The sequence below is a fragment of the Coturnix japonica genome, unplaced genomic scaffold, assembly GCF_054131305.1.
Source record: "Coturnix japonica strain WE unplaced genomic scaffold, WE-NBRP24 Scf063, whole genome shotgun sequence".
NCBI lineage: Eukaryota > Metazoa > Chordata > Aves > Galliformes > Phasianidae > Coturnix > Coturnix japonica.
Window position 1 is genome coordinate 385,520 of NW_028188966.1, and position 13,438 is coordinate 398,957.

The 13,438-nt window shown below is 48.7% G+C and overlaps 1 protein-coding gene across 1 annotated transcript in view; it reads left to right on the plus strand.

Annotated features, from left to right (window-relative positions):
• Nucleotides 1-13,438, plus strand: part of LOC107307478 (vesicular glutamate transporter 1-like) — a 33,259-nt gene that overhangs the window by 12,648 nt on the left and 7,173 nt on the right. The window contains exons 6-10 of the mRNA XM_085533810.1: nucleotides 1,538-1,624; nucleotides 2,632-2,771; nucleotides 10,381-10,527; nucleotides 12,261-12,393; nucleotides 13,224-13,334. Coding sequence (XP_085389936.1) covers nucleotides 1,538-1,624; nucleotides 2,632-2,771; nucleotides 10,381-10,527; nucleotides 12,261-12,393; nucleotides 13,224-13,334 — 618 coding nt within the window. The remainder of the gene's footprint in view (nucleotides 1-1,537; nucleotides 1,625-2,631; nucleotides 2,772-10,380; nucleotides 10,528-12,260; nucleotides 12,394-13,223; nucleotides 13,335-13,438) is intronic.

Consider the following 13,438-nt stretch of genomic DNA (forward strand, 5'->3'; position numbering starts at 1 on the left):
GGGCATGGGCCGGAAGTGGGCGGGGCCAGGGCCGGGAGTGGGAGCGGGGCCGGAAGTGGGAGGGGCATGGGCCGGAAGTGGAAGCGGGGCCGGAAGTGTGGGGGGGGCGGGGGGGACGCTCGGGGCCTGGGCCGGAAGTGGGTGGGGTGGGACCGGAAGGGGCGGGGCCTGGGCCGGAAGTGGGAGGGACCTGGACGTGAGGGGTGAGACCGGAAGTGGGTGGGGCTGGAAGTTGGATTGGGGTCGGAAAGGGGCGGAAAGGGGCGTGGCCGGAAGTGGGGGGGGCAGGGCCGGAAGTTGTTGGAGTGGGACCGGAAGGGGCGGGGCCTGGACCGGAAGGGGGGGGGAGAAACTGGCGGGGCCGGAAGCGAGGGACGGAAGTAGGGGGGGGCGGGTGGGAGGGCGGGGCCGGAAGTGGGGTGACGGCCGGAAGGGGGCGTGGCCGGAAATGGGGATGGGTCGGAAGGGGCGGGACCGGAAGTGGGTGTTAGGACCGGAAGTGGGCTGAACCGGAAGTGAGGGGTGTGGGACCGGAAGGGGCGGGGCCGGAAGTGGTGATGGGAGCCCATATACCCCCTATAACCCCATATATACCCCCTATAACCCCATATATACCCCCCATAACCCCATATATACCCCCATAACCCCATATATACCCCCTATAACCCCATATATCCCCTATAACCCCATATATACCCCATATAACCCCATATATACCCCCTATAACCCCATATATACCCCCCATAACCCCATATATACCCCCTATAACCCCATATATACCCCCTATAACCCCATATATACCCCCTATAACCCCATATACACCCCATATAACCCCATATATACCCCATATACCCCATATATACCCCCTATAACCCCATATACCCCCTATAACCCCATATATACCCCCATAACCCCATATATCCCCCTATAACCCCATATATACCCCCTATAACCCCATATATACCCCCCATAACCCCATATATACCCCCCATAACCCCATATATACCCCCCATAACCCCATATATACCCCTATAACCCCATATATACCCCCTATAACCCCATATATACCCCCTATAACCCCATATATACCCCCATAACCCCATATACACCCCCCATAACCCCATATATACCCCCTATAACCCCATATACACCCCCCATAACCCCATATATACCCCCTATAACCCCATATATACCCCCCATAACCCCATATTTCCCCCTATAACCCCATATATACCCCTATAACCCCATATATACCCCCCATAACCCCATATTTCCCCCCTATAACCCCATATTTCCCCCCTATAACCCCATATATACCCCCTATAACCCCATATATACCCCCATAACCCCATATATACCCCCCATAACCCCATATATACCCCCTATAACCCCATATATACCCCCTATAACCCCATATATACCCCCTATAACCCCATATACCCCCTATAACCCCATATATACCCCATATAACCCCATATATACCCCATAACCCCATATATACCCCCCATAACCCCATATATACCCTATATCCCCATAGGTTCCTATGCGGGTGCTGTGGTTGCGATGCCTTTGGCCGGGCTCCTGGTTCAATACACCGGATGGAGCTCCGTCTTCTACGTCTACGGTGGGACCCCGTGACCTCTGACCCTGTGACCCCTGACCCTGTGACCTCTGACCCCTTGACCCCAACCATGTGACCCCGATCCCATGACCTGACCCGATGACCTTTAACACCCCATGACCCTGTACCCACTTTGACCCCATGACCTATGACCCCAGATCCTTTGACCCCATGACCCATGACCCCTTGACCCCATGACCTGTGACCCCCCTTGACCCTGTGACCTTTGACCTCATGACCCCGATCTCTTGACCCCATGACCCCATGACACTTGACCACATGACCTGTAACCCCCCCCTTGACCCTGTGACCTTTGACCCCATGACCCATGACCCCTTGACCCCATGACCTGTGACCCCTTGACCCTGTGGTCTATGACCCCTTGACCCCATGACCCGTGACCCCTTGACCCCATGACCTGTGACCCCTTGACCCCATGACCCGTGACCCCTTGACCCCATGACCCGTGACCCCTTGACCCTGTGGCCTATGACCCCTTGACCCCGTGACCTGTGACATCTGACCCCATGACCTGTGACCCCTTGACCCCTTGACCTGTGACCCTTGACCCCATGACCTGTGACCCCTTGACCCGTGACCCCTTGACCCTGTGATCTATGACCCCTTGACCCCATGACCTGTGACATCTGACCCCATGACCCATGACCCCTTGACCCCATGACCCGTGACCCCTTGACCCCATGACCCTTGACCCCTTGACCCCATGACCCGTGACCCCTTGACCCCATGACCTGTGACCCCTTGACCCCGTGTCCTGTGACCCCTTGACCCCATGACCCGTGACCCCATGACCCCCGATCCCTTGACCCCATGACCTGTGACCCTCTTCACCCTGTGACCTTTGACCCCATGACCCCTGATCCCTTGACCCCATACCCACTTGACCCCATGGCCCATGACCCCTTGACCTATGACCCCTTGACCCCATGACCTGTGACCCCTTGACCCCTTGACCTTTGACCCTTGACCCCGTGCCCTCTGACCCGCAGGCAGTTTCGGGCTGTGCTGGTACATGTTCTGGGTGCTGGTTTCCTACGAGAGCCCCGCGGTGCATCCGACCATCAGCAGCGAGGAGAGGAAATACATCCAGGATAGTATAGGGGAGAGCCAAGGGAGTAACCCACTATTGGTATGTATAGCATATATATAGGGTTATATATGGGATATATAGAGATATATGGGGTTATATGGGGGTATATGGGGGTATATGGGGTTATATGGGGTTATATGGGGGTATATGGGGGTATATGGGGTTATATGGGGGTATATGGGGGGTATATGGGGGGATATGGGGTTATATGGGGGTATATAGAGATATATGGGGTTATATGGGGTTATATGGGGTTATATGGGAGCTGTAGGGGGTTATATGGGATCTATAGGGGGTTATATGGGGTTATATGGGAGCTATAGGGGGTTATATGGGGTTATATGGGGGTATATGGGGGTTATATGGGGTTATATGGGGGTATATGGGGGTATATGGGGTTATATGGGGTTATATGGGGGTATATGGGGGTATATGGGGTTATATGGGGGTATATGGGGGGTATATGGGGGGATATGGGGTTATATGGGGGTATATAGAGATATATGGGGTTATATGGGGTTATATGGGGTTATATGGGAGCTGTAGGGGGTTATATGGGATCTATAGGGGGTTATATGGGGTTATATGGGAGCTATAGGGGGTTATATGGGGTTATATGGGGGTATATGGGGTTATATGGGGTTATATGGGGGTATATGGGGGTATATGGGGTTATATGGGGTTATATGGGGGTATATGGGGGTATATGGGGGGATATGGGGGTATATGGGGGTATATGGGGTTATATGGGGTTATATGGGGTTATATGGGGATATATGGGGTTATATGGGGGTATATGAGGGTATATGGGGTTATATGGGGTTATATGGGGGTATATGGGGAAATACATCCAGGACAGTATAGGGGAGAGTCAGGGCAGCAATCCATTATTGGTATGTATAGCATATATATGGGATATATGGGGATATATGGGGGTATATGGGGTTATATGGGGTTATATGGGGTTATATGGGGGTATATGGGGGTATATGGGGTTATATGGGGTTATATGGGGGTATATGGGGTTATATGGGGGTATATGGGGAAATACATCCAGGATAGTATAGGGGAGAGCCAAGGGAGTAATCCCCTATTGGTATGTATGGGGTTATATGGGATATATAGAGATATATGGGGTTATATGGGGGTATATGGGGGTATATGGGGGTATATGGGGGTATATGGGGTTATATGGGGTTATATGGGGTTATATGGGGTTATATGGGGTTATATGGCGGTATATGGGGTTATATGGGGTTATATGGGGAAATACATCCAGGACAGTATAGGGGAGAGCCAAGGGAGTAACCCATTATTGGTATGTATGGGATTATATATGGGATATATAGAGATATATGGGGATATATGGGGTTATATGGGGATATATGGGGTTATATGGGGTTATATGGGGTTATATGGGGTTATATGGGGTTATATGGGGAAATACATCCAGGATAGTATAGGGGAGAGCCAGGGACAGAACCCACTATTGGTATGTATGGGATATATATGGGATATATGGGATATATAGAGATATATGGGGGTATATGGGGGTATATGGGGTTATATGGGGTTATATGGGGGTATATGGGGGTATATGGGGAAATACATCCAGGACAGTATAGGGGAGAGTCAGGGACATAACCCACTATTGGTATGTATGGGATATATATGGGGTTATATGGGGTTATATGGGGTTATATGGGGTTATATGGGGTTATATGGGGGTATATGGGGATATATGGGGTTATATGGGGTTATATGGGAGCTATAGGGGGTTATATGGGGTTATATGGGGGTATATGGGGATATATGGGGTTATATGGGGTTATATGGGAGCTATAGGGGGTTATATGGGGTTATATGGGGGGATATGGGGGTATATGGGGAAATACATCCAGGACAGTATAGGGGAGAGCCAGGGCAGCAATCCATTATTGGTATGTATGGGATATATAGGGTTATATGGGGTTATATGGGGTTATATGGGGTTATATGGGGTTATATGGGGTTATATGGGGTTATATGGGGGTATATGGGGAAATACATCCAGGACAGTATAGGGGAGAGCCAAGGGAGTAATCCCCTATTGGTATGTATGGGATTGTATGGGATTATATGGGATATATAGAGATATATGGGGTTATATGGGGGTATATGGGGTTATATGGGGTTATATGGGATTTATAAGGGCTTATATGGGAGCTATGGGGGGTTACATGGGATCTATATGGGGTTATATGGGGTTATATGGGATCTATATGGGGTTATATGGGGTTATAAGGGGTTATATGGGAGCTGTAGGGGGTTATATGGGAGCTATAGGGGGTTATATGGGGTTATATGGGGATATATAGGGTTATATGGGAGCTATATGGGGTTATATGGGGGTATATGGGGTTATATGGGGATATATGGGGGTATATGGGGTTATATGGGGTTATATGGGGTTATATGGGGTTATATGGGAGCTATATGGGGTTATATGGGGATATATGGGGGTATATGGGGTTATATGGGGATATATGGGGGTATATGGGGTTATATGGGGTTATATGGGGAAATACATCCAGGACAGTATAGGGGAGAGTCAGGGCAGCAACCCACTATTGGTATGTATGGGGTTATATGGGGATATATGGGGGTATATGGGGTTATATGGGGTTATATGGGGTTATATGGGGTTATATGGGGGTATATGGGGAAATACATCCAGGACAGTATAGGGGAGAGCCAGGGCAGCAATCCCCTATTGGTATGTATGGGGGTATATGGGGGTATATGGGGGTATATGGGGTTATATGGGGTTATATGGGGGTATATGGGGGTATATGGGGGTATATGGGGTTATATGGGGGTATATGGGGTTATATGGGGGTATATGGGGGTATATGGGGTTATATGGGGTTATATGGGGGTATATGGGGGTATATGGGGGTATATGGGGTTATATGGGGTTATATGGGGGTATATGGGGGTATATGGGGTTATATGGGGTTATATAGAGATATATGGGGTTATATGGGGTTATATGGGGAAATACATCCAGGACAGTATAGGGGAGAGCCAAGGGAGTAATCCATTACTGGTATGTATGGGATTATATATGGGATATATAGAGATATATGGGGGTATATGGGGGTATATGGGGTTATATGGGGGTATATGGGGATATATGGGGTTTTATGGGGTTATATGGGGTTATATGGGATCTATATTAGGTTATACGGGAGCTATAGGGGGTTATATGGGGTTATATGGGAGCTATAGGGGGTTATATGGGGTTATATGGGGTTATATGGGGTTATATGGGGGTATATGGGGTTATATGGGGAAATACATCCAGGACAGTATAGGGGAGAGCCAAGGGAGTAATCCATTACTGGTATGTATGGGATTATATATGGGATATATAGAGATATATGGGGGTATATGGGGGTATATGGGGTTATATGGGGGTATATGGGGATATATGGGGTTTTATGGGGTTATATGGGGTTATATGGGATCTATATTAGGTTATACGGGAGCTATAGGGGGTTATATGGGGTTATATGGGAGCTATAGGGGGTTATATGGGGTTATATGGGGTTATATGGGGGTATATGGGGTTATATGGGGGTATATGGGGGTATATGGGGGGATATGGGGGGATATGGGGTTATATGGGGTTATATGGGGGTATATGGGGTTATATGGGGGTATATGGGGTTATATGGGGGTATATGGGGTTATATGGGGTTATATGGGGGTATATGGGGTTATATGGGGGTATATGGGGAAATACATCCAGGACAGTATAGGGGAGAGCCAGGGACATAACCCACTATTGGTATGTATGGGGTTATATAGAGATATATGGGATATATAGAGATATATGGGGGTATATGGGGTTATATGGGGAAATACATCCAGGACAGTATAGGGGAGAGTCAGGGCCATAACCCACTATTGGTTTGTATGGGGTTATATAGAGATATAAGGGTTATATAGGGTTATATGGGGGTATATGGGGTTATATGGGGTTATATGGGGGTATATGGGGATATATGGGGGTATATGGGGTTATATGGGGTTATATGGGGTTATATGGGGTTATATGGGGATATATGGGGGTATATGGGGTTATATGGGGAAATACATCCAGGACAGTATAGGGGAGAGTCAGGGCAGCAATCCATTACTGGTATGTATGGGATTGTATAGGGTTATATAGAGATATATGGGATATATAGAGATATATGGGGTTATATGGGGTTATATGGGGTTATATGGGGTTATATGGGGGTATATGGGGTTATATGGGGTTATATGGGGTTATATGGGGGGATATGGGGGTATATGGGGGGATATGGGGGTATATGGGGGTATATGGGGTTATATGGGGTTATATGGGGTTATATGGGGGTATATGGGGTTATATGGGGTTATATGGGGAAATACATCCAGGACAGTATAGGGGAGAGCCAGGGACATAACCCACTATTGGTATGTATGGGATATATAGAGATATATGGGATATATAGAGATATATGGGGGTATATGGGGGTATATGGGGTTAATGGGGGTATATGGGGTTATATGGGGGGATATGGGGTTATATGGGGTTATATGGGGATATATGGGGGTATATGGGGTTATATGGGGTTATATGGGGTTATATGGGGAAATACATCCAGGATAGTATAGGGGAGAGCCAAGGGAGTAACCCACTATTGGTTTGTATGGGATTGTATGGGATATATGGGGTTATATGGGGGTATATGGGGGTATATGGGGTTATATGGGGGTATATGGGGTTATATGGGGAAATACACCCAGGACAGTATAGGGGAGAGCCAGGGACATAACCCACTATTGGTATGGGATATATAGAGATATATGGGGATATATGGGGGTATATGGGGTTATATGGGGTTATATGGGGAAATACATCCAGGACAGTATAGGGGAGAGTCAGGGACATAACCCATTACTGGTATGTATGGGATATATATGGGGTTATATAGAGATATATGGGATATATAGAGATATATGGGGGTATATGGGGATATATGGGGGTATATGGGGTTATGTGGGGAAATACATCCAGGACAGTATAGGGGAGAGTCAGGGCAGCAATCCATTACTGGTATGTATGGGATATATATGGGATATATAGAGATATATGGGGGTATATGGGGTTATATGGGGGTATATGGGGAAATACATCCAGGATAGTATAGGGGAGAGTCAGGGACATAACCCACTATTGGTTTGTATGGGATTATATAGAGATATATGGGATATATGGGATATATGGGGTTATATGGGGATATATGGGGATATATGGGGTTATATGGGGTTATATGGGAGATATATGGGGTTATATGGGGTTATATGGGGGTATATGGGGTTATATGGGGTTATATGGGGGTATATGGGGTTATATGGGGTTATATGGGGTTATATGGGGTTATATGGGGTTATATGGGAGCTATATGGGGTTATATGGGGATATATGGGGTTATATGGGGTTATATGGGGTTATATGGGGGTATATGGGGTTATATGGGGTTATATGGGGTTATATGGGGTTATATGGGGGTATATGGTATATATGGGGTTATATGGGGGTATATGGGGATATATGGGGTTATATGGGGGTATATGGGGTTATATGGGGGTATATGGGATTATATAGGGTTATATGGGGTTATATGGGGTTATATGGGGGTATATGGGGAAATACATCCAGGATAGTATAGGGGAGAGCCAGGGCCATAACCCACTATTGGTTTGTATGGGGTTATATAGAGATATAAGGGTTATATAGGGTTATATGGGGGTATATGGGGTTATATGGGGTTATATGGGGTTATATGGGGATATATGGGGTTATATGGGGGTATATGGGGGTATATGGGGGTATATGGGGTTATATGGGGTTATATGGGGATATATGGGGTTATATGGGGGTATATGGGGGTATATGGGGGTATATGGGGTTATATGGGGTTATATGGGGTTATATGGGGTTATATGGGGGTTATATGGGGTTATATGGGGTTATATGGGGAAATACATCCAGGACAGCATAGGGGAGAGCCAAGGGAGCAATCCCCTATTGGTTTGTATGGGATATATATGGGGTTATATGGGGTTATATGGGGTTATATGGGGTTATATGGGGGTATATGGGGATATATGGGGATATATGGGGGTATATGGGGAAATACATCCAGGACAGTATAGGGGAGAGTCAGGGACATAACCCATTATTGGTATGTATGGGATTGTATAGGGTTATATAGAGATATATGGGGTTATATGGGGGTTATATGGGGTTATATGGAGTTATATGGGGTTATATGGGGTTATATGGGGTTATATGGGGTTATATGGGAGCTGTAGGGGGTTATATGGGAGCTATAGGGGGTTATATGGGGTTATATGGGAGATATATGGGGGTTATATGGGGTTATATGGGGGGATATGGGGTTATATGGGGTTATATGGGGGTATATGGGGTTATATGGGGGTATATGGGGTTATATGGGGTTATATGGGGTTATATGGGGTTATATGGGGGTATATGGGGTTATAGGGGGTTATAGGGGGTTATATGGGGTTATATGGGGGTATATGGGGTTATATGGGGGTATATGGGGTTATATGGGGGTATATGGGGAAATACATCCAGGACAGTACAGGGGAGAGCCAGGGCAGCAATCCATTACTGGTATGTATGGGGTTATATGGGGTTATATGGGGTTATATGGGGAAATACATCCAGGACAGTATAGGGGAGAGTCAAGGGAGTAACCCATTACTGGTATGGGATATATATGGGAGATATATGGGGTTATATGGGGGTATATGGGGGTATATGGGGGTTATATGGGGGTTATATGGGAGCTGTAGGGGGTTATATGGGATCTATATGGGGTTATATAGGGTTATATGGGGTTATATGGGAGCTGTAGGGTGTTATATGGGAGCTATAGGGGGTTATATGGGGTTATATGGGAGATATATGGGGGTTATATGGGGTTATATGGGAGCTATGGGGGGTTATATGGGGTTATATGGGGGTATATGGGGTTATATGGGGTTATATGGGAGCTGTAGGGGGTTATATGGGAGCTATAGGGGATTATATAGGGGTTTATGGGGTTATATGGGAGCTATGGGGAACTACATCCAGGACAGTATAGGGGAGAGCCAAGGGAGTAATCCATTATTGGTATGGGATTGTATGGGATATATGGGGTTATATGGGGGTATATGGGGTTATATGGGGATATATGGGGTTATATGGGGTTATATGAGCTCCCCCCCCTATATCCCAGCTGACCACCCCATGGCGGCAGTTCCTGATGTCACTGCCCGTGTGGGGTTATGGGGGGCTATGGGGTCTATATGGGGTCTGTATGGGGTCTGTATGGGTTTGTATGGGGTTTCTATGGGGTTATAGGGTTGTAGGGTGGTTATAGGGTCTAAGCCCCCCCTCTATCCCAGCTGGCCACCCCATGGCGGCAGTTCCTGATATTGCTCCCTGTATGGGGTTATGGGGGGCTATGGGGTCTATATGGGGTCTATATGGGGTTTCTATGGGGTTATGGGGTCTGTATAAGGGTTATAGGGTCATAGATATCCCCTATCCCAGCTGGCCACCCCATGGCGGCAGTTCCTGACGTCGCTGCCCGTGTACGCCATCATCGTGGCCAACTTCTGCCGCAGTTGGACCTTCTACCTGCTGCTCATCAGCCAACCGGCATACTTTGAGGAGGTGTTCGGGTTTGAGATCAGCAAGGTGAGACCCCATAGGGACCCCCCCCAAATAGAGACCACCCCCAAATATAGAGACCCCCACCCCATATAGGGACCCCCCTACTTCGAGGAGGTGTTTGGGTTTGAGATCAGCAAGGTGAGACCCCAACCCAAATAGAGACCACCCCCCATATAGAGACCCCCACCCCATATAGGGACCCCCCTACTTCGAGGAGGTGTTTGGGTTTGAGATCAGCAAGGTGAGACCCCAACCCAAATAGAGACCCCATAGAGACCCCATAGGGACCCCCACCCCATATAGGGACCCCCACCCCATATAGAGGGGTCCCACCCCATATAGAGGGACCCCCCCCATATATAGAGACCCCCACAGGACCCCCCCCAGATAAAGACCCCTATAGGGGAGCCCCTTACTTTGAGGAGGTGTTTGGGTTTGAGATCAGCAAGGTGAGACCCCAACCCAAATAGAGACCCCATAGAGATCCCATAGGGACCCCATAGGGACCCCATAGAGACCCCATAGAGACCCCATAGGGACCCCATAGGGACCCCATAGAGACTCCATAGGGACCCCATAGAGACCCCATAGAGACCACCCCCCATAGAGACCCCATAGAGACCCCATAGAGACCCCATAGAGACCCCATAGAGACCACCCCCCATAGGGACCCCATAGAGACCCCATAGAGACCCCATAGGGACCCCATAGGGACCACCCCCCATAGAGACCCCATAGAGACCACCCCCCATAGAGACCCCATAGAGACCCCATAGAGATCCCATAGAGACCCCATAGAGACCCCATAGAGACCCCCACCCCATATAGGGACCCCCCTACTTCGAGGAGGTGTTTGGGTTTGAGATCAGCAAGGTATGAGACCCCCCCCCAAATAGAGACCCCATAGAGACCCCCACCCCATATAGGGACCCCCACCCCATATAGAGGGACCCCCACCCCATACAGAGGGACCCCCACCCCATACAGAGGGATCACCCCCATATATAGAGACCAAGCCCATATATAGAGATCCCCATTAATTAACTAACCCCCACCATTAACTAATTAACTAACCCCCACCATTAATTAATTAACCCCATTAATTAATTAAAGTTGTGCCTGCTGTTGTCCCTTCCCCACCTGCTGATGACCATCGTGGTTTCCCCTCTTTAACCCCCCCCCCATTAATTAATTAACCCCCTCATTAATTAACTAAAGCCCCCACTAATTAATTAAGCCCCCCATTACTTAATTAACCCCCCATTAATTAATTAATGTGGGCCTGCTGTTGTCCCTTCCCCACCTGCTGATGACCATCATGGTTTCCCCTCTTTAACCCCCCCCCCATTAATTAATTACACCCCCCATTAATTAATTAACCCCCCCATTAACTAATAAACCCCCTCATTAATTAATAAACCCCCCACTAATTAATTAACCCCCCATTAATTAATTAAGTTGAGCCTGCTGTTGTCCCTTCCCCACCTGCTGATGTCCATCGTGGTTCCCCCTCTTCAACCCCCCCCCCATTAATTAATTAACCCCCCATTAATTAACTAACCCCCCCACTAATTAACTAACCCCCTCATTAATCAATCACCCTCCCTATTAATTAATTAACCCTCCCATTAATTAATGTGGGCCTGCTGTCAGCCCTCCCCCACCTGCTGATGTCCATCGTGCTTCCCCCCTCTTTAACCCCCCCCCTATTAATTAATTAACCCCAATTAATTAATCCCCCCCGTTAATTAACGCAGGTGGGGCTGCTGTCGGCCCTGCCCCACCTGGTGATGACCATCGTGGTTCCCATTGGGGGGCAGATCGCCGACCACCTGCGCTCCAGGGGCATCATGTCCACCACCAACGTGCGCAAGATGATGAACTGCGGAGGTTTCTATGGGGTCCTATGGGGTTTCTATGGGGTCTATGGGGTCCTATAGGGCTGGGGGGGGGTCTTATGGGGTCCTGTAGGGCTGGGGGGGGTCTTATGGGGTTTTATGGGGTCTTATGGGGCTGGGGGGGGTCCTATGGGGGTCTTATGGAGTCCTATGAGGCAGCTATGGGGGTCTTATGGGGTCCTATGGGGTTCCTATGGGATCCTATGGAGTCCTATGGGGGTCTTATGGGGTCCTATGGGGTCTTATGGGGTCCTATGGGGTTGGGCAGAGTCCTATGGGGTCTATGGGGGTCTTATGGGGTCCTATAGGGTCTTATGGGGGTCTTATGGGGTCCTATAGGGTCCTATTGGGGTCCTATGGGGTTCTATGGGGTCCTATGGAGTCCTATGGGCTCTTATGGGGTCTTATGGGGTCCTATGGGGCTGGGGGGGTCCTATGGGGTCTTATGGGGCCCTATGGGGTCTTATGGGGTCTATGGGGGTCTTATGGGGTCCTATAGAGTCCTATGGGGTCCTATAGGGTCTTATGGGGTCCTATAGGGTCTTATGGGGTCTTATGGGGACTTATGGGGTCCTATGGGGCTGGGCAGGGTCCTATGGGGTTTCTATGGGGTTCTATGGTGTCCTATGGGATCTATGGGGGTTCTATGGGGTCTTATGGTGTCTATGGGTTCTTATATCTCCCCCTTTCCCCCCACCCCCCATATAACCCCCCCCATACCCACCCCCCCCTTCCCCTATTACCCCCCTACCCCCCTTAATTACCCCCTATTAATTACCCCCCCATTAATTACCCCCATTAATTACCCCCCCCCCCCCATAGGGTTCGGCATGGAGGCCACGCTGCTGCTGGTTGTTGGTTATTCGCATTCCCGGGCAGTCGCCATTTCCTTTTTGGTCCTTGCTGTTGGTTTTAGCGGATTCGCCATTTCCGGTGTGGTAAAGGGGGCGGGGCTTAGAGATAAAGGGGCGGGGCTTAGAGATAAAGGGGCGGGGCTTAGCGATAATGTACGTGCTATGTGAGGGGGCGGGGCTAAG